Below are 27,172 nucleotides of genomic sequence, written 5' to 3'. Positions count from 1 at the left end.
GTGGCAGTTACCTCGCTCTTTTTTCTTGGGATTTTTATACACAAATCTGTCCAGAAATCTAGAAAGACGTATTAAACAATCAGAGAACAAATGAAGTAATCATGATAAATAAACAAGACAGTATTGCAGTAAGAAATGTCACTGTGTTGCGTGTATCAAGATCCAACGACTATACAGTGCAAAACAGGTACCAACATCCTACGAACGAGACATGGTGTTTATTGTTAAAATATTTTGTTACGCTTTATGATATTCTCTATGGTTTTCGAGTAATATATCAAACACGAGAGACAGTGTTTCATTGGGATACACCGAGAAGAGAGTTGAAAATACAACGCGCAGCGGAGTATGTCTCGAGTGTTTGATATATCTTCTCAATCGAAACAAAAACTACGGAGTAAACGGAGAAATAAAATCATAAAACTCTATGCTAATTGAGACCGAGCATCCAAACTTCCTTGATGGTTATGATGTTCCTTGTTTTACCTTGATGAATTATTACTGAGTTTGAGAAAGAATAATAGAGGTTGCATTGGCGTTTCGGAAATTAAAAAAAAATTGTCACTTTCTTTTAGGTAATGACCGATTTCACATCCAATGTTTGAATGTTCAATCAAAGCCTCGTTTTGATCGTCAAGAATTTAACTACAGAATATCATACGGTACCTCATAAGAGTAAAGTCTTGTAAAGGGTCTCCCTTGTATTCAATGTCATCACCCTAATAAAGAGTAACAAATAATGGCAAGATGTTTACCTTCGACCATCAGATTTGACTACGACCTTTGGAATTTCGACACAACTGTATCCCCCAAACTATAACTCTTCCCTGTTGCTAACACATAAATAAATGTTACGGATAAGATTGGTGCGATAAGTGTTTATAGGAGGTACACGAATTGGTTTGAAAACTCGTACTCGTAGTCCAATCTAAAGGTCGCTATTGGGAAAAGTAAAACGGGGTGTGAAAGGGGACAAACTTGTCTCCTCGTGTATGGCTTGCCAAAACGCATCAAGCTTACTGTAACTGGCTCACAAGACTGCTTTTGACGTAAAGTATATGAAATAATTGTGAACTGCGGATGAGATGTAAAGTGAAGAAATGATCCTCGGAGTTAAAGCCAGCTTTTTTAAGGTTTCTTTCTTTGCAATTTCTTAAATTGCAATTCACTGCGAGGATTTTTTTCTCACTTTGAGACTGCCTTCAGTACAAACTGTGTACAATGGCCTTAATGTTTCAACTTGAGATTATACCACTCGTCCTCTGAATCCCACTCTCTCACACACACCAGGCGAAACGTAAGTCGCTTTTGTATACAAGCTCCGTTTCGATACGTTACCTTCATTAGAGTACGAGCAAAAAGGCACACCGACGGATGGTAATGCCTGGAGAGCCTGTTTAGTTCCCACAAACACGAGTTTTCCGCACCGCTGTACAAGGGATTTCTTTGATGGGGCTTGTAGGTTTGGCTTTGTTGAGCACCACCAAGGTTGGCTCCAGCCGTTAGGTCCTTAGGTGTGTCAACTTGGCGTAAGTGAGATTCATCTCCACGGGATGAACCGTCCTGAGTCCCCGTGTTGTCATTTTCATCGTCCGATGGCATGTCGACGAAATGCTCTTCGTCGTCTTCCTCCTAAACGTAAAAGGGAATTGAATTTGAGTTTCATGAGCGAAAACAAAGATTGCGTTCTTGTTTTCCCTGGATATCTTCCTCTTTGATTGTACTTAAGAGGGTTGTCCAAGTATGTCAACATACAAAATCTCCATACTAGCCTTCAGTTTCATTACATTTCATTTCATAACATTGCCTGCAGTTAAAATAAAGTTAATGTTTTTAAGAAACACACGAGCTTTATTTATTCCCCGCTCAAACATTGAAATATCTCGCGTGTCTACACATTAATTTTAAGGACGTTCGCGCCAAAATTTTCTACTCGATAGATGTCTTTAATTTTTTTGCTGCGGTCAGATAATGAGTTACTTGCGTCAGAAATGCAAAAAAAAGTTGGGGTCACCGACTTCGTTTCAGAGAAAAAAAGTGCGGAAAAATACCCTGATTTTGAAAAATTGGCGCACGTAATTCAGCATGATTTACAGGGTTTATAATTAAAAATATCGAAGATGAGTAAACGGAGGCTAACGATCTTAGTCACATTTTGTAGAAGTGCGTCTGTTGCGTAAATAATTCCTAGTTTTGCCATCTTTTTTGTAAAACTTAACCCTGGAAAACACATTTGAAACTGTCGTACGGCAAAAAGGAAAGCTCAAAAAGTGGAATGCAAACCGTCAGTGTGACAAAAAATCACACTTCCACTCGATAGATTTTTTTCATTTTCTGATCTGTTAAGAAAAAAATTAGGGGTCACCGACCATTTAAGGTCATTGCCCTGTATTGCATTGCGCATCCTTACTGCGCAGAATTTTATGCGTAATTAGCGCGCGCGCGCGCACACACATCAACAAAATGGCGGCTTTTTTCTATGCAGCTTAGTCCGCGAGAGAAGTTAATTGTCACTTTCTCCTAAACGAGCCTGGTGACCTATCAATTTTTTCTCATATTTTAGGTGTAGCGATCAAAATCTTTCTGTAAAATGAAAACAGATCAATTCATGTGTTTGAAAAATAAATTATCGTTAAAAACGTGTACTTTGCTAGTATTTGCAGAGGAATTTTAAAGGAATTATATGGAATATACAAGGTCTTCCTGCTCCTAAACGAATCTGGTGACCCCCCTTTTTTATTTCAAAATTTAAGTTCCCTTAAAGTAATAAACCAGTAGGCCAAGTTTGGTTTAAAAAATTGTGTTCAGTTCTATTTCAGGGCAATGACCTTAAGACAGCAAATTGCAAGCAAAGCTAGCTGAACGGCAACTCGCCCTATATGTTCTTAGAAATTTTACTCAGCGCGCGCGCTCAATGTATGGCGTGGCATCGTGTTGCGACATGAATTACGTGCGCAGTAGGGATGCGCATAAACAATTAGCGCGAACGTCCTTAAAAAGAAGAACTGGAGAAGCACACCCCCACACCAAAACTATACACATTGGCTTGGCTTGTAAATTGGTTCGATTTTTGAGCGTTTAAGACGGAATCCACTAGGAAGTCGAGTAATATTTATTAAAGTTGGACAAAAATCAAGTACCAGAATAATTTAAATCCTATTGCGTTATTTCCTACCCTTAATAAAAGGTAAAGATGTAAGTAATTATCCGTGATAACACCAACAACAATTTGTTATCAGAGTCTGAGAAAATGAATTTCAAAGTTCACAAGGTATTCTTGGTTTTCATGTTACGTCATAAAATTCTGAAATCAAAATTTACTAGGCCTGCTAAATTTTCGTTGTCATTAGGCGAAAGATAAACTAAAAATATATATTTTTGCAAATTTCCAGATCGATAGTGTCATTCGTTTTTAAAACAGAGCATTTTGAATATTTGAGTTCTCCGTCGTATGTGACATCAAGCTGAGTGCCGTGACAAAGCTGTTTTGTTTGAAAAAAGGCCTTTCCATTCTATTTTGAGCAGATTGAACATTTCAGATATAATAAGTGGTGTTTATGTGAAAGTGTACTAGCTCTTAAGCCAAGGATAGCCGCTGTTGTAAACAGAATTGAGTTCCAGATGGTTTCTCTGACATCACGGCGGCCATATTTGTGTCCCTCGGAAGGACACAGTTATGGCATCTCCATACTAAGCTTTATAAATTTGCGTGGAAAGGTTCGGCAAATAACTCGCGAACGGTACAACGCACAGACCTGAAACTTGGAGAAATTGTTTATCTATTTATCGTCTATAATATTTGAAATTCATAGCTTCTGTAGTTGAATGGTTTCGAATTTATTTTTTGATTGCGTGACAGTGAAAACCAGCAATAGGCAAAATCTCACGTGTAGCCATTTTGTAAATTCGTCTTAAGCGATTCAGTGGAATTCAGCGGAACTTCGAAATTTGTTTTTGATGTTTGGTGTTGTTAGAAAAGATTTCTTTTGATAAGATATTTGAAGCAGCAACAAAAAAGTTTGCAATAAGGTGGAAATAATTCTGGTACAACAATTTCTTATCAGAGTCTGAGAAAATGATATGAAAGTTCACAAGCTATGGGCAAAAGCTCACATCTTTTAAGCGATTCATGGGAATTCAGTGGAACTTCGAAATTTGTTTTCGATGTTTGGTGTTGTTAGAAAAGATTTCTTTTGATAAGATATTTGAAGCAGTAACACAAAAGTTTGCAATCAGGTGTAAATAGTTTTGGTACATAATTTTGTCCAATAACTACTCGAAGTCCTGGCGGATTTCCTCTTAAGCGCCTTCACGTGAACTTCGAAATCTCTTTCACTTGTGTTCTTTATTTATTTAATATGTACATTTTAATACGAGACTACTGAGATGTTCTAGAAAGTTTGCCAATAGTCAGCCACAAGGTTTTGCGCAAAACTGATAAAGAAGACTGAATTATTTCAGTCTAACAATGTATATTCGGTTAAAAAATACAATTAGTAGTCGTCTATTGTAGCTCGTTCTTATTTCGTTTTCTCCACAACATTCTTTGAGATTCAAAGCGTCACAATGTACATATCACATCTGCAAAAGCAGACTTGGGCTGAAGAAGCATTGTAGTCGATCGACCCCGAAGAGTTATCGACTCTTATTGGCCAATCACAGATGGCACGAGCACCCCGAGCTTGCTACGTCAGCTTACCGACGTTGTTACTTAGCAACATCTCCACTGAGACCGCGGGCTCAATTTAAAGCGCTTCAGTTTCCTCGTTTATCTCACATAACAAGCCAGGAGTACATAATACTAGTGACATTTTCAGACCCACATGTTCCTTCCTAGAAGGCACGGTGCCAGTTGACAGGCGTGGCGTGAGTTGTTATCTTCTATACACTTCCGTCAAAGATTTCAATTCTTCCCCTCATCCCTCAAAAAGAATATATATTTTAAGAATATTCCACCCTTAAAATTGCTTGTTACCCGCATCTCAACTCGATTATAAGCGTTATCCCGCATCCCACGAAGCCTGTTTTTTGGTCCTTCTAGGTCTGTTTGTGTTTTTATTCAAGGTCACGTATTTGCTTCTGTGCTATTTTTATGGTATTGTAAGTCCGTTTTGTATTTTTGCCCAAAGCTATTTTTGATATTTTAATGGTATAATTTCGTTTTTGACAACAATTTTGAGACAAGCTTAAGCAAGCTATAAGTAATACCATTATTCAGCGCAACGTATGTTTCGCTTTTGTGGCATGTTTTTGTGGCATGTCAAAACCTGGCGAATCAAATCATATGCCCCGAGACTCAGAGCCATCACTTTCTCGTGCAAAGACACCGCTTAAACAGTCGGTCAACAGTCAGTTGTTTCTCGATTCAAGATGTTTGCAACACTGCTTGTTTGGTGGCTCTATATTCAGCAAATCGCTTCCTTAAAAGAATTTAAGAAAGCTTTTCAGTCAGGAGATGCTATGCTTGGCGGACTGATCGTGTTACACAACAAGGATTCGAAAGATAAATGCGAGGATTTCTTTCCCGTTGGTCTAGGCCACACTGAAGCAATGATCTTTGCCATCGAGCAAATCAACAAAAACCCATCCCTTCTTCCTAACACTACTCTCGGCTTCGACATCCGTGACTACTGCGAAACCATCGCTATCGCCGTGAAAGAGACTTACGAGTTTGTTCGAGATAAAGATTTGTTTCATTCGTGTCAAAACAACAGTTCTGGCGTCGATAACGAAACAGTTTCCTGCTGCAGCTTAAGCAAGGATTCTGCTCCTGTTTCTATGCTTATTGGGCCGTACGACTCGGCCAGTGCTGTCCAGATTGGAAGCCTTCTAAGCGTGGAGAACATTCCCATAATAAGCTTCGCTGCTACGAGTGATGAGCTAAGCTCGGCGCAATTTCGTTACTTTCTCAGAACTGTACCGCCTGATCGACAACAAGCCCGTGTTCAAGCGGATCTGCTCGAGCACTTCAAATGGAAGTATGTTGGCACGGTGGCTTTAGGTGACTCTTACGGGCGGTTTGGTGTGTCGGCGCTACAAAACGAATCTCACAAACGCGGTACCTTTTGCATCGCCTTCTCCGAGTTTATTCCACGGCTTCGCGCCGCGCAAAGTATAAAACAGATAGTGGCTCGGATAAAAAAGCAGAGCAATGTCAAAGTGATTGTACTATGGGTCTTCGGAGGAAAGGCCAAGCAATTCTTTGAGGAAACTTACAGGCAAAAATTAGGACGACGGACTTGGATTCTTGGTGACGCAATGAGTACAGAAGATAGCGGAGGGCTTGGCCCGTACTTCAGTCTTCTGGACGGCGCGCTTGGTGTTCAACCACACGATCGTAGGGACGAAAAGTTTCTTAAGCACTTGACCTCTTTAACTCAGAATAAAACCCGTTTCGGCAAGAATCCATGGTGGGCAGAGTACTGGGAGCAATTTAGGAATTGCTCCGTTGACATTATAAGCGAAACAGACCCGAAATGTATCGATGTTCCCTTGTCACGCAACGAGGCCGACAAACTGTTCGAACCTTACCTTGCCTACCTCATCGATGCAGTCTATGCAGCCGCGTACGCTTTGGACAAGAGATTCAGGTGTCGTGACTCAGAACAAAAGCTTCCGGGGGGGACAGTGCCCTAAGACAACATCATTCTTTGCGACTGGGGGAACTGAAATCTTGTCATACTTGAAAAATGTCAGCTTTAGAGGTCTAACAGGCACTGTAGAATTTGACGATCACGGAGATCCTAAGGAATCGTTCTTCGAAATTGTGAACATCCAAGTGCATGGAAAAGCGGGCAAGAACTACAAGTATTTAGTGGGATCTTGGAACAGTATGGAACAGCAAAGGCTGACATTAAACGATTCTGCGATCAAATGGATTAGCGGCACTGTTTATACAAAAGTTCCGTCTTCATTTTGCAGCGAGGTGTGTCCCCCCGGAACTCGACAGGAAGTGACTACGCCTTGTTGTTGGAGATGTGTTACATGTCCGGGGGATACAGTCAGTAAGGATCCCGGGTCAAGCAATTGTACAGTATGTCCTCAGAGACAGAAACCAAACGTTGCCAAAACGAAATGCGTCGACTTGCCGGTGAAAAACCTGCGGTTACAGGACTCGGCTGGTGTGTTTCTTTCTTGCGTGACAGCTGTTGGGTTTTGCGTGACCGCTGCTGCGTTACTTGTGTTTCTGAAATACCGCGAGACTGCCATTGTGAAAGCCTCCAACAGGCAACTCAGTTTTGTACTTCTAGTTACGATCTTCGTCAATTTTATTTTAGCACTGTTAAGCATTGCAGCGCCCACTGATTTCGTATGTCGCGTCACGCAGTTTTCCCGGTATATCACCTACACCACCTTCGTGACAATTCTTTGGCTAAAATCCGTGCGCATATTCGTCCTGTTTCAAATCGACGCCTCCACAATGCCGTTGCAAAGTTACATTTCTAAAGTCAAGTACCAAGTCGCACTGGTTGCCCTTGTCAACAGTGTCGTTGTTGTGTTGTTGATCGCATGGTTCGCTTCAGACCCGCCGTACAGAAATGAAACAATTCAACCGACCCAGTACATCTTCTACACTTGTAAACCATACGGTTCTTCCGTCGGTAAAGCGCTGTATTTCATGGTTTGTTCCTACGTTCTGTTGCTTTCGCTTCTTTCGTCGTTTTACGCATTCAAAGTCGGTAAACTGCCAGATAACTTTAACGAGGCGCGCTTTATCGGTTTTTCTTTGTACATTATTCTGCTGTCGGCGTTATGCTATTATACAGTGGAGTTCTCGGTACAGGAAGGCTGGTACGTGTCTGTTATCGCCTGCAGCACAACTTTCGTCGATTCGTTTGGGCTGCTAGGCTGTATGTTCGCGCCTAAAGTGTACAATATTCTGTTTCACCCGGAGAAGAACTCTTCAGAGTTCATAAGCTCGCAGATTACAGCTTATGTCTGGCGGAGATCACAGTTGTCAAACGTGAATGCCCGTTCCAATACACCAGCAGTCAGTATGAGCAGTTGAACAAAAAGACTAAAACATGGAAAAAAATGACCAAAGACTAGTCAAAAGGAACCTCTTAGCTTTGGACGAGCCCGCGATTTCGGCACGGATGTTGCTTAGAAACGGTGTCGGTAATTTGACGTAACAGATTCGGAGCGCTCATGCCATTTGTCATTGGATATTAACAATCGATATCTCTTCGGCTATTTCCACGACGATCGACAAAAATGCTGTTCCCGTTAAAATCTGTTTTGTAGATATGTAAAATACGTTTTTACACTCTAAATGTCAGAGAGCTCTCACACGAAATATTGTAAAGAAAACCAGATCGCAAGTATACTCTAAATTGAAATTATTCATTCGTTTTATGTTTTAAAGTGACCATTTTTGTAAGCTTTTCGAAGCATAACCCTTCCGCGAAACACTGGCAAACTTGCAATTTCATTGGCTTTCGATGTACATTGTACCTAATCAATTTATTGAAGTTTTATATAGGACTTTAAATGACCTTTTTGTTAAAGTAATGATAGATGCTTTTGATTATACGTTGCAGTGTCATTTTGTATTGTTCAACTTCTAAAATTACTATTCAATTAGTAGAATATCTAGAAAGTGTTGTATTAACATATACATATGAAATATATCAACAGAACATGTGAAAGAGATTTTAACATTTACTTGTACCCAAGATAGAATTCACAAGCTCTTTGAAAACACTTAGAAGCTTCCTGGAACTGAGCCAATGGTTATTTTCTATTGATTTGCTACAGTTTCTCTCCCTCTTCCTTTGTAATCCTGTAAGGTCTTCGCACACGTGGGGACATGTCGGAGCAAATCATGTGTTGTTCACACTGAAGGGACGTGTAGCAGGGACATGTAGCAGCAACAAAATCGCAAAAGGGTACACACGCAAAAAATGTAGCGGGGACATGTCCCAGGGATGAATTATCAGCACAGACGAGGGGACGTGTCGCTTATTAGTTCGTACTGTCAGTCAAGACCTCGGGGCGATGTTCTTCTAGTACAGCCCTCACGTTTGGTTAATAAGATGCATATTTTATAGGGCCTTTCCGCACAACCAGACAAAATTGGAATTGTCCGGGACAAAACTAAAGGACTAATTTTGTCGCGACATTTCTTTTGTCAGATAACTTGTATCCGCACACGAACTACTGACAGCTTTACATCTGACGGCTCTTGTGCTTCCTTGCTTTGTAGTCGGCCATGCTTTTTGGCTTACAAATCAAAGAATAACTTACTAGTGTCCTTTATTTGTTTATTGTTTGCGAGGATTGTGGCAATGTAGCATAGTTGATTTCTTCAGGACGCGAATCCGGCCGGAGTCCGCTTAAAGGTCAAGCCGCCTTAGAGCGAGTGTTTACGGTAAAGAAACTTTCCAGCATCCTGCAGCTTTAGGTCTTACATAAATGGCCGGCTAGTAAAATAAACGCGTTTTTCTGTATTTTGTCGCTTTTGCTCAGTTTTTACCCGGGACAAATTTTGTCGGCGGTGCGTTTGAAGATTTGCCCATTTCGGCCAAAATTTGTCAGGGCCGCGACAAACCATCCGCACTTGAAAAGCGTTCGTGATAACAGAAAATTTGTCTAAATAAACAACTTTTTTGCTAGTGCAGAAAGGCCCATAGTCAACGCACTAATTACAAAGATATATGGTATATACATTGAACAGTGAAGAAACCGTGTCAGATTTGGAATAGTTATCCGCATATTTTTTTAAGGAATCTGAACGGCTCAATATATTTAAATGCAAAATACAGAAATAGTATATAAACTAACAATTATTTTGAGATTGTGAAGTGATTCATATTATATAACTAGAAATGAATAAACAATGAAAGGGGAAGAATAAAAATACCACCCACGCGTGAAACTTGTATATAAGATATCAATTCTGAAATGTATTTCAGGCTGACAGTATAACGATATTCAAAGACAGGAGCTCTCCCCATAAAGATTCAGCTTGTTCATGTTGAATTCCAGTCAATGACAGTCTAAATTCTTGCCCAGACTGTTAGCAACTGTTTACTATTTTACAAGACACGAGGTACGGTAAGCCCGAATATGTAACGCAACCTCCAAGCAGCAAACACAGTAGCGTGACCCGAAAATTGATATCGAACCTCATGTATCACGTTTCCATTGAGTCGACCAAACTCGTCTCTTCTCGTCTCAGGGTTATCCAGGATGTTTTTTCCAAGACTGCTTGTTTGGTGGCTCTATATTCAACAAATCGCTTCCTTAAAAGAATTTAAGAAAGCTTTTCAGTCAAGAGATATTATGCTTGGCGGACTGAACGTGTTACACAACAAGGACTCGCAAGATAAATGCGAGGATTTCTTTCCTGTTGGTTTAGGCCACACTGAAGCAATGATCTTTGCCATCGAGCAAATCAACAACAACCCATCCCTTCTTCCTAACACTACTCTCGGCTTCGACATCCGTGACTACTGCGAAACCATCGCTATCGCCGTAAAAGAGACTTACGAGTTTGTGCGAGATAAAGATTTGTATAAATCGTGCCATCACAGCAATTCTGGCGACGATAACGAAACAACTTCCTGCTGCACTGTTCAAGCCACTGTGCCAACATACGTCCATTTGAAGTGCTCGAACAGATCCGCTTGAACGCGGGCTTGTTGCCGATCGGGCGGTACAGTTCTGAGAAAGTATCGATATTGCGCCAAGCTTAGCTCATCGCTCGTAGCACCGAAGCTTATTATAGGAATGTTCTCTACGCTTAGAAGGCTTCCTATCTGAACGGCACTGGCCGAGTCGTACGGCCCAATAAGCATAGAAACAGGAGCAGGATCCTTGGACAAGCTGCAGCAGGTAGCTGTTTCGTTATCGTCGCCAGAATTGCTGTTTTGACACGAATGAAACAAATCTTTATCTCGGACAAACTCGTAAGTCTCTTTCACGGCGAGATCGATAATTTCGCAGTAGTCACGGATGTCGAAGCCGAGAGTAGTGTTAGGAAGTAGGGAAGAATCATTGTTGATTTGCTCGATGGCAAAGATCATTGCTTCAGTGTGGCCTAAACCAACGGAAAAAAAATCTCCGCATTTCTCTTGCGGGTCCTTATAGTGTAACACGTTAAGTCCTCCAAGCATAATATCCCCCGACTGAAAAGCTTTCTTAAGCTCTTTTAAGGAAGCGATTTGTTGAACACAAAGCCACCAAACAAGCAGTCTTGCAAACATCCTGAAGCGAGAAGCGACGGGTTCATTGAAGTGAAACTTAATACGTGAGGTTCGTTAGTCGGTTCCATATTAACTTTTGAGTCACGCTACTGTATCGCTGCTTGGAGGTTGCGTTACTTTTTCTGGTGTACCTTGTGTCTGGGCCCAATTAAAAATGTCACTGATTAGGAATTCAATATAACTAAACTAAACTTTGTGTAGCCTCCCGGGCGATCCACAAGTTCAAACTTCCAAACTGAGACTGATAAATTATTATGGGCGTTTCCAAACACGGCGGGGAGCACAGGCTTCCTTTCAACGCGACAATCAATCATTTATTTGCTCCCAATAATAATGGTTTACAGAAGTCACATTGTTAATATATTATGGAGCAGGGGTTCTCAACAGATCCTTCTGGGCTTTACGGGGAGAGACCACTTTACAATCATTTTAAAACATCGTAATTATGACTGACAAAATTAATAGCTGATACACCAATTGCAAAAACGTTGGTCATCTGAAAAGCATAAACCATGAACAACATGACCCAATAGTATTCTGGGTAGACAGCCTTGGTAAGCTTTGTAATATATTCCTTTTATTGATTTAATCAAGATATTTTCTTTCTTTGAGAGCCTTACGAGCATCACATTACATCACCTTAACGCTCTTTTTATTTTATAAGAATCTAGTTTATAAGAATATCGAGGCTGAAATTTGCGAATTTTTAAGAATATTTTAAGAATAAACCAGAGGCTCAGATTTTGAAAAGAATATAATTTTGAGCTAAAAATTTGTGAATACAATACATTTAAATATGCCTTTAACTGAACCGTTAAAAATCCCATATTTCTCTTAACAGCAAAAGTTTTAGCTAGAAAATAAAACAATAAAAACCGGCACTAACCAAATGTTTGATGCTTAAGACAGTTCAATGGATCGTAAATCTATTTCATAATTATGTATGATGTACAGCACAAAAGACACGAACTAAAACGCAAAAATGTCGTTATTCAATAATGATACTTTTTGCGAACTGTCATAACGGAATTATCTAAGAATATTCATGAGGATATTTTCAGCTTAAAATCGGCAGAAATATAAGAATATTCAGCCTGGGTCGGAGAAACAATATTCTTATAAAATATAAAGAAGTGTATTTCACCTCGGATTTACAAGGGTAGCTGTATAGCTAATTTCTCCGAGAAAGAAAAGATGAAAAAATAAATAAATAGATAAATAAATAAATAAATAAATAAATAAAATATAGTATTAATAATAAATTTAAAAGTTAAATTATACTTTAAATATATATATTATGTACATTACATTAAACTACTATTGATGTTCGAAAGAAACTTGGCGTATTTTAGTTTTAGACTCATTCAAGGACGTAGCATGATTTATGCAAACTGTCTGTCTGCCTGTCACTGACGACAATTTTTTTTTCGCTTTCCCAGTAAACCTTTGGGTCGCATCGTTCATGGTTTGTGCCTTTCATCGGTCAACGATTCTTCAATCAGGTGTATACAACTGATTTCATGAGCGTGCTCATGTATACCCCTCCGTTAGATATTAATTTCTTATTACATAAAATGAACCACTGCACAATTTTGAAACAACTAATTATATAACATTTCCTTATTTTTGATTTGACTTTGTTGGGCGATTTAGAATCGTTAACAACACGTGGAAGACCATTCCAAGTCCGAAACGATTTATTAACTGTAGAATATTTTTTTTTTTGGAATCAGTACATGGACCCCGTGGTTCCTATAGAATCTATATTGAAGGTCTAATGTCCGGCCAAGAAAAACCGGGAAAAGTGGCTAAAAAAGTTATGCAGCTCTTTATTTAACCTAAAGAGATTTTGAAATGCGATTGGCAACCCATAATTAAAATACCAAAACTTGATCATTATAAACCATCATAAACTCTAAATTAAGTAAAAAATCTCTAGCGGCCTAATGGAGGGGGCGTTGCGATTTTCGGTTTTGACCATATTTTAGATCGGTTTTTCGGTTTTTGCCCCGAACTGCGGTTTTTGGGTTTGGGGTCTTATGTGGTTTCTGGGTTTTCCTTCGTTTGGCATTTGGTTTTCGGTTTTCGGCAAAAATACAAGCGGTTTTTCGGATTTGGTATTTGATGTTTTCGGTTTTAACCATTTGATTTCCTGTTCAAAATGCTAGTTTGAAGATTATGATTTAGCGTGTAACTCAACAGAAATGTCAAAAATAAAAATAAAAATTTTTAAAAAAATCTTCAGGTGTCAATAGGGTAAGGTCAGAGTTTTTGAAATTTGAATTTTTTGTGTGCGTTTTTCGGTTTTGGTCGAAATTTACTCCGGTTTTGCAGTTTTTGCTAATTTTTTTGTTCGGTTTTGCGGTTTCTAATAGGGCCAAATGCCCCCTCCTTATGAGGGCTACTTATCGGGGGGCACTGCAACTCCTTAAAATTAAATAATACAAGATGAAGGTTTATGGCTATCTCTTTATTATTCATGTTGTCTATAGGTAAAATTGATAACTTCCTGAGCAACGTAACAGCTAAACATAACGGAACAGATTCAGCTTTAAAGCTTGAAAACGTCTGATTATGTCTTGAAGTTTTTCGATTTGGGTCAGTCACCTTGGATTTGTATTTGCCCATGTGATGTCCCATAATAAAGATATGGTTAAACTAAAACATGAAAGGTACTTTAGGTGAAAAGAATGCCACTGATCTTGGAAACCATTTTTGTAATGTAGAATTTATATGTTGTTTGCGCGTTAAGTTTGAATCTCTATAAATATTGACTCTACTTGTTAAATTTTCTCATTGTCCCATTTTTATATCAACTGTTCTTTTTTTTTTAATTTAAATGCTTATTTTTTTACCTTAAAGATAATAATTTGTAGTTCCTTATGTTTAAGGTGATTCCCTAGTATTGTATTGTGCATCCTTACTGCGCAGAAGTTTACGCGTAATTAGCGCGCGCGCACAAACAAAATTGCCGCTTTTTTCTATGCGGCTTGGCTCGCGAAGAGAGATAAATCATCGTTTTCTCGTAAACGAGCACCCTGGCCTATCATTTTCTTTCTCTTAGTTCGAGAGTAGCGATCGAACTCTTTCTATAAAATTAATACTGTTCAATTTCTATGGCAGAATAATATATTATCATCGAAAACGTGTACTTTGCCAGCACTCGCAAAGCAGTTCTATTTCACGTTAATTACCTTAACGACAGTTTCCTAGTTTCTTTTCTCAATTGCCATACTTTCAGTGCTCATACTGACCGCAGGCGTATTAGTACGCGCGTTCGCCACGTTTGACAACTGTGTTTTCTGAAGGACAAAGGCTCTAATCTGCAAGCTCATCAACTCTTTAGAGTTCCTCTCCGGATGAAACAGAATGTTTAGGCGAACACTTTAGGCGCAAACATACAGCCTAGCAGGCCAAACGAATCGACGAGTGTGGTGCTGCAGGCGATAACAGAGACGTACCAGCCTTCCTGTACTGAGAACTCTACTGTATAATAGCATAACGCTGACAACAGAATAATGTACAGAGAAAAACCGATAAAGCGCGCCTCTTTAAAGTTATCTGGCAGTTTACGGACTTTGAATGCGTAAAACGACGAAAGCAGCGACAGCAACAGAACGTAAGAACAAACTATCAAATACAGCGCTTTACCGACGGAAGAACCGTATGGTTTACAAGTGTAGAAGATGTACTGGGTCGGTTGAATTGTTTCATTTCTGAACGGCGGGTCTGAAGCGAACCATGCGATCAACAACACAACAACGACACTGTTAACAAGGGCAACCAGGGCGACTTGGTACTTGACTTTAGAAATGCAACTTTGCAACGGCATTGTGGAGGCGTCGATTTGAAACAGGACGAATATCCGCACGGATTTAAGCCAAAGAATTGTCACGAAAGTGGTGTAGATGATATACCGGGAAAACTGCGTGACGCGACATACGAAATCAGTGGGCTCAGCAATGCTTAACAGCGCTACAATGAAACTGAAAAGAATCGTCACCAGAAGGAGAAAACTGAGCTGCCTGTTGGAAGCTTTCACAATTGCAGTCTCGCGGTATTTCAGAAACACAAGTAACGCAGCAGCTGTCACGCAAAACCCTACAGCTGTCACGCAAGATAGAAACACACCAGCCGAGTCCTGTAACCTCAGGTTTTTCACCGGCAAGTCGACGCATTTCGTTTTGGCATCGTTCGATTTTTGTTTCTGAGGACATGCTGTGCAGTTGGTGGACCCTTGTTCCTTGCTGACTGTATCCCCCGGACATTTAACGCATTTCCAACAACAAGGCCTAGTTATCTCCTGCCGAGTTCCGGGGGAACAGGCCTCGCTACAAAATGAAGACGGAACTTCTGCATCAGTGCCGTTAAACCATTTGATCGCGGAATCGTTTAATCTCAGCCTTTGTTGTTCCTTACTGTTCCAAGATCCCACTAAATACTTTTTATTCTTGCCCTTCCCATGCACTTGGATGTTCACAATTTCGAAAAACGATTCCTTGCGATCTCCGTGATCGTCAAATTCTACAGTACCAGTGAGTCCCCTAAAGCTGACATTTTTTAAGTATGATAAGATGTCAGTTCCTCCAGTCCCCAATGATGACTTTGTCTGAGGGCACTTTCCCTCCGGAAACTTTTCTTCTGAGTCACGACACTCGAAACTTTTGTCCAAAGCGTGCGCGGCCGCGTAGACGGCGTCAGTAAGGTACGCAAGGTAGGGATCGAACAGTTTTTCAGCCTCGTTGCGTGACAAGGGAACATCGATACATTTTGGGTCCGTTTCATTGATAATGTTAACGGAGCAATTCCTAAGTTGTTCCCAGTACTCTGCCCACCACGGATTCTTCACGAAACTGGTTTCGTTTGGAGTTAAGGAAGTCAGGTGTCTAAGAAACTTTTCGTCTCTGTGGTCGTGTGGTTGAACACCAAGCGCGCCGTCCAGAAGACTAAAGTACGGGCCAAGCTCTCCGCTATCTTCTGTGCTCGTTGCGTCGCCAAGAATCCAGGTCCGCCTTCCTAATTTTTGCCTGTAAGCTTCCTCGAAAAACTGCTTGGCTAATCCGCCAAAGACCCATAGTACAATCACTTTGACATTGCTCTGCTGTTTGATCCGAGACACTATCTGTTTTATACTTTGGGCGGCGCGAAGTCGTGGAATGAACTCGGAGAAGGCGATGCAAAAGGTACCTCGATTGTAAGATTCGTTTTGTAGCGCCGACACACCAAACCGTCCGTAAGAGTCGTCTAAAGCCGCTGTGCCAACATACGTCCATTTGAAGTGCTCGAACAGATCCGCTTGAACGCGGGCTTGTTGGCGATCAGGCGGTACAGTTCTGAGAAAGTACCGAAATTGCGCCGAGCTTAGCTCATCGCTCGTAGCAGCGAAGCTTATTATGGGAATGTTCTCTACACTTAGTAGGCTTCCAATCTGGACGGCACTGGCCGAGTCGTACGGCCCAATAAGCATAGAAACAGGAGCAGAATTCTTGAACAAGCTGCAGCAGGAAGCTGTTTCGTTATCGACGTCATAATAATTGTTGTTTTGACACGATTTATACAAATCTTTATCTCGCACAAACTCGTAAGTTTCTTTCACGGCGAGATCGATAATTTCGCAGTAGTCACGGATGTCAAAGCCGAGAGTAGCGTTAGGAAGAATGGACGGATCATTGTTGATTTGCTCGATGGCAAAGATCATTGCTTCAGTGTGGCCTAAACCAACGGGAAAGAAATCTCCGCATTTATCTTGCGAGTCCTTATAGTGTAACACGTTCAGTCCGCCAAGAATAATATCTCCTGACTGAAAAGCTCTCTTAAATTCTTTTGTGGAAGCGATTTGTTGAATGCATAGCCACCATACAAGCAGTCGTGCAAACATCGTGAAGCGAGAAGCGACTAAAACTTCTTTCATCCCAGAATTGCCTGTTCGTCTTAGCCAGCAGGGCCTTTGCACGTGGAAAAGGCGGCTCTGTGACACATGATTTGATTGGCTAGATTCTAACAAAGGGAAATTAAACTCTGGCCAATCAAATCGCTTTGTTAGCCAATCGAATCATGTGTCCCAAGAGCCGCCTTTTCCTCGTATAAAATGCCCCGCCGGCTAAGAGGGACAGACAGCACTGGAGATAAGCATAACGACTGCGAAGGAAACAAAAAACGACTGGTTCCACGGTCACCTAAAGCTTTATGCGCGAGGTTCGATAAACTTTTGAGTCACGCTTTTGCATTCCTGCTTGGAGGTTGCGTTACATTTACGCCTCTAAACTGAGTGCGATAAACATATTATGGGCGTTTAAGAAGCACGACGCGGAGCACGGGTTCCACGGAAAGTGCGGTTTGTAGTGTGAGCTGAAGCGAGGAAGATGAAGCGCTTTAAATCATATTTCGTTTTGTTATCTTTTGTTGTCTGGCAAGAGAAACCTCTAGACGAGATCAAAGATGAAAGAAATACACCTGCTTTCAGCGATCCTTTAAGCGAAACAAAAAATAAGAACAGAGCAATTACACTAACCTCTGGCTGCTGTGTTAGACTCTTGATTCCTGGTTTCAGTTTCGTCAGCTATTTATATTAAGAAAAGATAAAGGGAGCTGAAACTAAGAAACGCAATACAACGTGTATTTTACAATTAAGAGCAATACTACAAGAGGAACACACTCAGATATCTAGAAGCTTTCCAAAAAAGTATTTATATTCGCCAAGCCACTGTTATTTCAGTTTCCTCTTTTTGTAGAAGACCTTCTCTAAAAATTGTGCACTCCCCTCCCCCCCCCCCCCTTGAAAGAAAAGGATCGCTGTCTTACTCGAAAGTGTGATAAAAAATATGAGATTCAGTTCAAACGTGAAAGCGAACCGCCTGTACAAAATCTGAAAAAAAAATTGAACATGCCATCGAAAAAAAGCGAAAGAGGAGCGAAACCGCGCAAAACAAAATCTTTGGACGTTTTCCAAAGCTAAAATAAATTAATATATTTACCTCGGAAATCATGAATAGTGTTCCACAGATGAAGGCCGGCTGCTGAAAACTGCAAACTTGTAGGATGCGTTTAACAAACGCCTAGAAATTGAACCACAAGAGTATTAATACATGAACTACGGAAGCCTTTTGTTTTTGTCTCGGACAACCATGAAAGCTGTGACGAAGCAAAGTATATAATTAAATAAACACAAATAATAACTCAAGGCAAGATGAATTCCTTACCTTAACACGATGAAGCGAAGGGTCACTTTTTAAAGACTTGTACAAAACGTTCAAGAAGACGGCCTAAAATGAACGATAAAAAAGTTCTCAAACTATGTTGAAGTCAGTAACAAGCTCCTTTCTTTTCGTTATATGGGACGTCACGCAATATTTTTCCATTCTTGGTGAGAGGCGAATTGCGTGACGACCCAGATAACGGCTGAAGAGAGAATACGGCTTTATGTATACCAACACCAAATGGATTCCAAGGGAAAAACCTGCAACCGATGAAAAGCGCGGGACATGTCGCTTATGCCAAAACGCCAATGGATTTTCATTGGCTGAGAAGGTCTTTGAGTATGTTGCACGATTTTCTAAAGTGAAGTTTTAATATAGCGCTCAGAAACTCAGAACCAGTGGAACATTATAAAACTATTTCCAAAATCCAATACGAGGCCGCGTGCCGGCCGAGAAAAACAACGCGCGACGCAGTCTTACGCGAGGAATCAAATATGCCGCTCTCAAAAATTCCTCAGAGGTTAACAAGATCTCCGAAAGTTCTCGCAGCAGTTCTTGTCAAGAGGATACATCCTATTCATCAAAAATCAACTTCCCAAAAGGATTTTGTCTGGTAGCTAGATAACCAGGCAGGCGAGGGACCGCCTCTGGAGTACATCGAGATTTCTGGACCTTGGCAGGTCTTACTACATGTAACGGTACATATAAAGTACATACGGCAGGCTAACTTACAAAAAAGATTAAAAAGACAACCCTTAGTGCTCACCTGTTTCGTGGAGGTTTTTAAGCTCGGATCAAGCAGTTTGGCGTAAAGTGCTTGATAAAATCGATCTGACACAGACTGCCTGAGGAAAAGGAAAAACAATTATTACTAATCTTTTTTATTATTATTCAGTATCAAACTACATTCACCAATGCATCACTTTTACTTTTTGAAAATACACAATGTAATCTGTCAATATAAATGTGAAGTACCTTGATTCCATGACTTGAAACAGAAGCATAAGAGCCTAAAAAAACGACAAAAAGAAAATTGTTCAACGCCGTGAAAAAGGAGGTATATGCAAGCTCGTCAATTTTTTATGCGTGTTTTGAAGATGAATTCAATACCCTCTGTATCTACCAAAGGGAGAAGTTGATTACAGCCAAAGTCTGCAATTTAGCCAGGTCGGGGAGCTGACTGCATTTTTAACGCTGTAGTACCACGGTGTGCTTCCAAATTCTCCCTACTAGTTAAGTTCATTTATCACGCGAAAGTAAAGAGAAACCAGCAGCCAATCAGTGTTGAGATCAACGTACCTGTACACTTGTATTAAAGGTTCCAATATGTACTGTACGGAATAGTGTGTTGATTTGCTCATTGTACTGCTCATCCTCCTCTGAAAACAAAACAAACAAACAAAAAATAGCTGTTACTGCTACATGCATTTATTGTACCTATTTGGGGCTTCAACACGAAAGGTCACAATTCGTACATACAGTATGCTAACTATGGTTTGTGGATTTGTGAAATTAATACGTTTTTGTCGTAGCCTTTTGAAGGCACAGGGGGCAAATGCATGGTTACTTCTTTGGATTCCAGATTGAGAGCTCCTCACACAAAAAAGTAAAGCCTTTTAAGCCCAATTGGCTCGTAGTCTCAGAGCTTTAACTCGGGTTTCTGTAGCATGAAAAGGCTAGGACTATAAATGGGCAGTGGGAAATTCTAAGCACAATGTGACAAAATGCTGGGTGGTGGCCTCCGATGGCCAAGCATTCCACCCAGGGGGAAGCAGCAATACTCCTACACTGTAGTCACTTCAAGATACAGAAACAAGAGTCAAGCGCCAGCATCAAGTCCTCTCATGCCATCTGGCTCCTATGGTCCACAAGACTGCAATGAGCTTTTACCTATTTTCAACGTTTCTATTATAAGATTACTGTCTGTTACTCGTTACTGTTTCATACCTTTGGCAAAAGGAAAAGCTCTGTTGACTCCTGTGAGGAGGGCACTCAACATTTTTGCTTCCATGTCTCCTTTTTTTAAGAATGCCTATTCACACAACACAAAAAATAGGGTAATTTGTTACATGTAGATATAAAGTGGTACACTGTATTGCAATAGTTTCTGTAACTTACACCAAAGAAGGAAAAGTAGATAGAAATTAGTCTGGTGGCAAGTTCGCTGTCTTGTTTAGTGAGGATCAGCTGATTAAGAAAACATACAGCAAAATATCTGCAAAAACAAAACAAAAACAACACAGAAATCAGCTATACTTTTTGATACTATAATAAGACCGACCAGCTGGCTGCCCAACCAACCGACCTACCAACTGACCTTCCTACTGAATAACTGACCCACCTACTGTACCCACCCACCCACCAACCCAACGACCTGACCACAAACTTACTGACCGACCCACCAATACACCAACCACTGACCAAATTCCAATTACTGTCACATGTATATAGAGGCCCAACAGCACCATAGACTTGTATTGCAGGTCGTAAATGGTAGAGCCTCTAAAGTTATGTTATATCTGTACACTTACTGAGCCTTGAGGGCAATGTTGGGTCTGTAGAGAAGCTTCTCAATCTCCTTTGTGACCACAAGCTTCATATTTGGATGCTTAGTGACTGAGTAAGAAGGAAAAGAAACAGCTAAGTTAACAGGTGCATTGTATACACAATCAGGGGCAGAGCTATGTGACAAAATAATATAAATACAGTTCAATGAAAATGCAAAGAAAATGTACCATATAATTAATGATTCCACTCATTGAATCGTATCACGCACTAATGGCAGAGGCTTATCTACAGATGTGATTTAGAACCAGATACAATGTAGATGTAGCGACCAGTCCCTTTCTTTTCCAATATAACGTGCAACATGAAACACAAATTAATGCAAATGGCGATCAAGCAGCAAGACTCAAACACCGTGGCCACGGAACTTTAGGAAAAAGGCAATAACATGTATTTGAGGTTAGACTCTGGGAGTGATAGGGACAGAGATCATCCCTAGGTTATATTTCTTACCTAAACTTCTTGTCAGATAAACAGCTTTTGATGCCACTTTTCTGTCTGGATCTCCTATCTTGTTTACAAGCAGACTCAACAGAACCTGGAACAACAAACAGCATTGAAACATTCAGTTCACAGTCATTAGTAAACCCTACATTTGTACTGGTTATGTTTCACTGCAGGAAGTAACCCAGAGTCCCCACTTTAATGTTTATTCTCCAGAGGAAAATTCCAAATTGTACCAACTTGAAGGGTAAAATTGAACCATAACATGTATGTACATTTCTGATTAACTTTTCGTAAGAGTTTGATAACACTTAGTGACTCACTTGCTCCTGCTCTGGTTTCTCCGACAACAAATCAAATATTGTCCCTGCAAAATTAATAAGTAAGCATTTTAATACAACAGCTGTATTTACATGTACATGTAGAATAATTACCATTATAACATTGGATTTAATGTGCACAATTTTGTACATAATGTGTTAATTACATGTATACTACTCAAGCAGCAAAATTATACCTGCCAACTCTCACGCCTTAAGGTGGCCCGCGGGTATTTATGAGGCTGAAAGTTCCCTTTTTTAAGCGCGTTTTAAAACGGGAAAACGTGAAGCGATTGCTTAGATTTTTGAGAATCTGAAAAAATAATGCTTAAATTATATAAAATGATAAATTTTATGGCGATCAAACGCGATTTGTTAAAGTTATGAGCGGTTTTTGGAAGCCTTCGTTTTTAATAAAATGCGATTATTTTGAAAATGCCACGGTAAATTTTTCTGTAATTACCCCAAAACGCTGCCAAACAGTTGAAGTTTACTCACAACAACTTACAGGAAAATCCACTCCGTAGATTTCCTGAACGAGCGACATCTTTATTTTGCCTTTAAAAACTGTTGTGTTATGCGTCTGACTTGACCGTCGCATAAATTTGATACTTATACTAACCCAGTACCAGCCAGTTTTGAGTCTGATGTCACCTTAATCTTGTGTGTAAAAGTTAAAAAGATCGTGTATATACATCAAATGTTAGCAGTCAATAAAGATGGATGGTTTTCAGTCGAATTTTTGAAAATATCAAACAAATGACGTTATTTAGAATTGCGGAAAATTTGTCGATTTGTTTTTCATTTTTTTAAAGCTGCAGCTAGAACAGGATATTGCAAAGATTTGTGCCGAGTTTCAGCGTGTTCCTATCATACGGTTTGAAGAACTTCGGTCGGAAAGTCAGGTACATTTACTTTCCAAGATTTGGTCGCTTTGTAAACCCCGCATTTCGAATGAAATTATACTGTTGTTTTCGAAGAGAGGCGTTGCTTTCAAATTCCGCACAATCTTCTGCCACTTGGAAATAACACAGCCTGAAATAGTTACTACTAAAATGACAAATACCGTTCCTGCACATGTATTTCCTGACGGTAGAAGATCGTGCGGAATTTGGAAGTAACACCTCTCTTCAAACAACAACAGAATAATTTCATTCGAAATGCGAGGTTTACAAAGCGATTAGAACTTGAAAAGCAAATGTACCCAACTTTGCGACCGAAATTCTTCAAACCGTATGATAGGAACACGCTGAAACTCGGCACAAATCTTTGCAATATCCTGTTCTAGCTGCAGCTTTAAAAAAATGAAAAACAAATCGACAAATTTTCCGCAATTCTAAATAACGTCATTTGTTTGATATTTTCAAAAATTCGACTGAAAACCATCCATCTTTATTGACTGCTAACATTTGATGTATATACACGATCTTTTTAACTTTTACACACAAGATTAAGGTGACATCAGACTCAAAACTGGCTCAGTACTGGGTTAGTATAAGTATCAAATTTATGCGACGGTCAAGTCAGACGCATAACACAACAGTTTTTAAAGGCAAAATAAAGATGTCGCTCGTTCAGGAAATCTACGGAGTGGATTTTCCTGTAAGTTGTTGTGATTAAACTTCAACTGTTTGGCAGCGTTTTGGGGTAATTACAGAAAAGTTCACCGTGGCATTTTCAAAATAATCGCATTTTATTAAAAACGAAGGCTTTCAAAAATCACTCATAACTTTAACAAATCGCGTTTGATCGCCATAAAATTTATCATTTTATATAATTTAAACATTATTTTTTCAGATTCTCAAAAATCTAAGCAATCGCTTCATGTTTTCCCGTTTTAAAACGCGCTTAAAAAGGGAACTGTCAGCCTCATAAATACCCGCGGGCCACCTTAAGCGTGAGTCTCACGCCTGCGAGTTGAAATCTTCGATCTCACGCCAACTCACGCTTACGAACCAATTTCTCACGCCTTGTAGAATAATGCGAGTTATTGCAACCATAAATGGCACACTTTCCAAAACTATGTGATTTCAAACCAATGTGAGAAACGAAAACTCCATGTAAACTGAGTTAATGACGATACTTTCTCAGAAATTTCAGAATCTCGACAAGAAAAACATTGAGAATGTGCTCGTGTTTAGCAAAACACGTCTTGGGACTGTGTTCGGGATATGTTGAACGTTTTCGGAATACTTCGGATATCTTCGGGAATCTTCGGAAATGGTCGTGTCATCTCCGGAAATCCTAGCACTCTCAGGATAAAAATCTCACGCCTTTGTCCCAGAAAAAGTTGGCAGGTATACAAAATGTTTTAAGCATGATAATATTATTTAGTCTACAATGTACAGTGCATGTTCCTGCCTACCTAGCATTTTGCTTCTGATGTTTACCAAAGTATCTTGAAGAAGTTTCTGCAAAGAGTTAACTTTTAATTAGCAAATTATTTAATATAAGTTTAAGTTATGTCTTATTGATTATAACAAAATAACATTTAAGTACCATTTATTACACTATTGAGTCCATTTGAGTAAGAAACTGTCAAAGATTTAACACTGGTAGTCAGTTTTAATTATCTTTGCCAGTCTATTAATTAAAAGTAGGAATTAATTGTGAAATTACATGGAATTGCTTTGTTACCTCCAAAACTTCAATAAACTCCTTGTATCTTTGTTTTAATAACTCCTCAAAATGCCACAGAATAAGTCGCCTGTCACGTTCATCCCAGCCACCTCCTTTGTGGACAATTTCCACTAATGATGTCAAGGGATGCTGTGTATTAGAGGCAATATAAAAAAAAACATGCATGTTTTTAATACATACAGTACATATGTGCATCTAAATGTATTACTGACAGCAATTGGTCTCTTTTAAGTCAAAAAACAACATACAGCGAGCATTTCTCATACCTCCAACTTCCACAAAATACTCAAAAAAATGAAAAATCTAGAGTTCACAGACCTGGGCAAATTTTTTCAGCTTATGATCGCTTGGCAACAACAATGTCATCCAAAGTTCTTTCAACATATCTGTGAATTTAAAAAATAAAAAAGGGATATTACTGGGTATGTCACCATGTGATAGCATGTGAGAGCTCTGTATATTAATTTCTATGGCAACTTTCCTCGGGAGTCTCCCGCATACAGACCAATTCTCCTGGTCTCCTGTACGGGCCACTAAGTCTCCGGGATACGAAGAAAAGTGCTTTTAAGCATATGTGTTTTTGAGCTTAATTGAGCAATTTTTTTTTTTTTGGGGGGGGGGGGAGGGGGAGATTTAAAAATACTCGACTCATTTTAATTTTTGAATAAATTGGCAGAGCTCTATTTTTTTAACTGGTATGTTTTGGGGGGATTGGAAAGAGGTATCGTGGCACAAAATGTTAGGTGTCCCGGATAATTTTCAATTTTTTAGGTTGGCATCTCTGTATTAAAACAATTAACTAATCTCCCTCTTACAATGTAGTTCCTATGGCGCTCTGACCTATTGTTGCTGGACTTGTCTAGCAAGACAGTGAATTAGGATCACACATTTTTAATCATTTAACTCACCTGAGACACGCAGTTTGGAAAATAATAGTAAATGCACTATGTACACGACTGTATACCAGTCCTACAAAATGTACTTTTTTTATGTTTTTAAGAACTGCATGTTACTAAAGGTGATAATTATTCAGTTCATAATTTTGAGAATAATAATTTACCACAGCATGCAAGAAACCCTGGGCATCTTACCAACAGCTATTATGCTTTCTCTTCTTCCCTTCTTTTTAGCCATGCCAAGTAACATGTCCAAAGTTTTCAGGCGATGTACAGCAGACTCCTACATGTAAAAAATCAGAAACATTTGAAATACTGTTGAACTTAGAATGTAATTTGATTAGTTACAATCAAAAGTGTCACCTTATATTAAGTTATTTTTTTCATTATACACAGACTGAAATAAAATTACTTTAAGGTCATTCAGTATAAAAAAGACGCTATCAGAAACATGCCAAGGACATCAGGGAAAATTCCAATAAGAAATGTTTTAAAACTAACCTGTACTTGAACAGTAAGAGCAGCTACTTTGTCGTTCAATGTTCCTGAACTTACAACAGATTTTAACCACTGTGAATCTGATGACTTTTCTTTTGCTTTCACTATAACAATAAAAAATAAAACAGGATAAAGAAGTGCTATAGCTTGGCTTCTTAATTAAACAACTGAGTCCACTTGTAAGAAAACAGAATTTTAAATTTCTGAGCTTTTCTGTTGCTGTTATACAAAGTCGTTGTCTTTTTAACTGGTGGGAAATTGACCAGCCAATCTACATGTAGGTATGTCACTAATGGGCTGACACAAAATAAATTCATGAATTTGAACTGCTACCATAGGTTTTCTGTTGCTTGCTAGCTTTGATCTGCTCCAGACAGGACCTCTTGATTGCAAATATACATTTACAATTGTATTATTATACATTGTGCAAAATATGTACATGTACATGACTTGTACGTCAATAATAAAATGTTTAGAATACATGTTTAGATGAAGATGTAAGTGATCACCTACTTAATAATTGCACACTCAGACTCACTTTTTTCATAGATGCTAACTTCATTCTCCAGAAGATCAGCTGCTTCTTTTGAGAGCTGGACAATATCAGTTTGATTGGGGGAGGGGTAGGTGGCTTTCTCTTCAACAACCTACAGTGTGTAAAATGATACTTACAGTCACATGCAATTATTCAGAAAGTTTCTTGAAGTTGTAAGATTTATTACCAGTGATTATTATATAACCATACTGATTCAGTTTGGAAAACCAAAAACAATACATGGACATATTTTTATTCAAACCAGTTTAATTGCAAGGCTGGTACAAAAGCAGGAGGGCAAAATTTATTGGCCAATTAATTTTGCCCTCCTGCCATTGCACCAGCCCAATCTGGTTTTATTAACGCTTAGTGACGTTTGGTACGCCCATTTCTAAAAACAAAAGATCTGGCAGCAGACAGGCCAAGTAGTTTTTTGGTCCCCTGCGTCCAAACAAGTTGGGTAATATTTTTATCATCATAACTACAAAATGGAATTTAATGCTTTAGCTTGTACAATATGTGCCACACATCAAATGCATAAAAATATAAAGTTAACATTTTTTTTTCTTTTGCCAATACTCACCAGTTCATACCACAGCCCACCAGGTTTAATCAGCAGCTTTTGGTGTGGCCCACCTTTTCTTTCTGGTAAGGTTTGGGGTTCCTGTACAGTCATTTTGGATTTTGCAAGGTCTGTTCCTTTCTCTGTATCTTTTGATTTCAGCCTCTTTTCTTTCTTTCCTTTATTTTCTTTTTCTGTTTCATCTTTATTTAGAATTTCTCCACTTTTTGGAAACATGTTTGAGCTGTTTTCTTTAGCAGCACTCTCACTGTTGAAAAATAAATTTATTTTATAATTTGAAATAAATTT

The 27,172-nt window shown here is 39.3% G+C and overlaps 1 protein-coding gene and 2 pseudogenes across 1 annotated transcript in view; 1 reads left to right on the top strand and 2 right to left on the bottom strand.

Moving 5' to 3' along the window:
- Nucleotides 1-27,172, bottom strand: part of LOC144636019 (CCAAT/enhancer-binding protein zeta-like) — a 33,823-nt gene that overhangs the window by 5,437 nt on the left and 1,214 nt on the right. The window contains exons 4-24 of the mRNA XM_078495157.1: nt 26,885-27,131; nt 26,305-26,413; nt 25,770-25,870; nt 25,464-25,551; nt 24,691-24,758; nt 24,370-24,501; nt 24,098-24,143; nt 21,736-21,779; nt 21,422-21,506; nt 20,935-21,019; nt 20,522-20,618; nt 20,351-20,435; nt 19,703-19,782; nt 19,379-19,413; nt 19,170-19,248; nt 18,407-18,469; nt 18,182-18,262; nt 17,719-17,766; nt 1,339-1,632; nt 667-719; nt 12-58 (exon numbers count right to left, since the gene is read on the bottom strand). Coding sequence (XP_078351283.1) covers nt 12-58; nt 667-719; nt 1,339-1,632; nt 17,719-17,766; nt 18,182-18,262; nt 18,407-18,469; nt 19,170-19,248; nt 19,379-19,413; nt 19,703-19,782; nt 20,351-20,435; nt 20,522-20,618; nt 20,935-21,019; nt 21,422-21,506; nt 21,736-21,779; nt 24,098-24,143; nt 24,370-24,501; nt 24,691-24,758; nt 25,464-25,551; nt 25,770-25,870; nt 26,305-26,413; nt 26,885-27,131 — 1,967 coding nt within the window. The remainder of the gene's footprint in view (nt 1-11; nt 59-666; nt 720-1,338; nt 1,633-17,718; nt 17,767-18,181; nt 18,263-18,406; nt 18,470-19,169; nt 19,249-19,378; nt 19,414-19,702; nt 19,783-20,350; nt 20,436-20,521; nt 20,619-20,934; nt 21,020-21,421; nt 21,507-21,735; nt 21,780-24,097; nt 24,144-24,369; nt 24,502-24,690; nt 24,759-25,463; nt 25,552-25,769; nt 25,871-26,304; nt 26,414-26,884; nt 27,132-27,172) is intronic.
- Nucleotides 5,086-8,008, top strand: LOC144636022 (extracellular calcium-sensing receptor-like; annotated as a pseudogene).
- LOC144636021 (extracellular calcium-sensing receptor-like) lies at nt 14,417-17,085 on the bottom strand (annotated as a pseudogene).

The sequence above is a fragment of the Oculina patagonica genome, chromosome 13 (assembly GCF_052425735.1).
Source record: "Oculina patagonica isolate OP01 chromosome 13, crgOcupat, whole genome shotgun sequence".
NCBI classification, from domain to species: domain Eukaryota; kingdom Metazoa; phylum Cnidaria; class Anthozoa; order Scleractinia; family Oculinidae; genus Oculina; species Oculina patagonica.
Note: the sequence above shows the minus strand (reverse complement) of the source record. Positions and strands in the feature narration are given on the sequence as shown.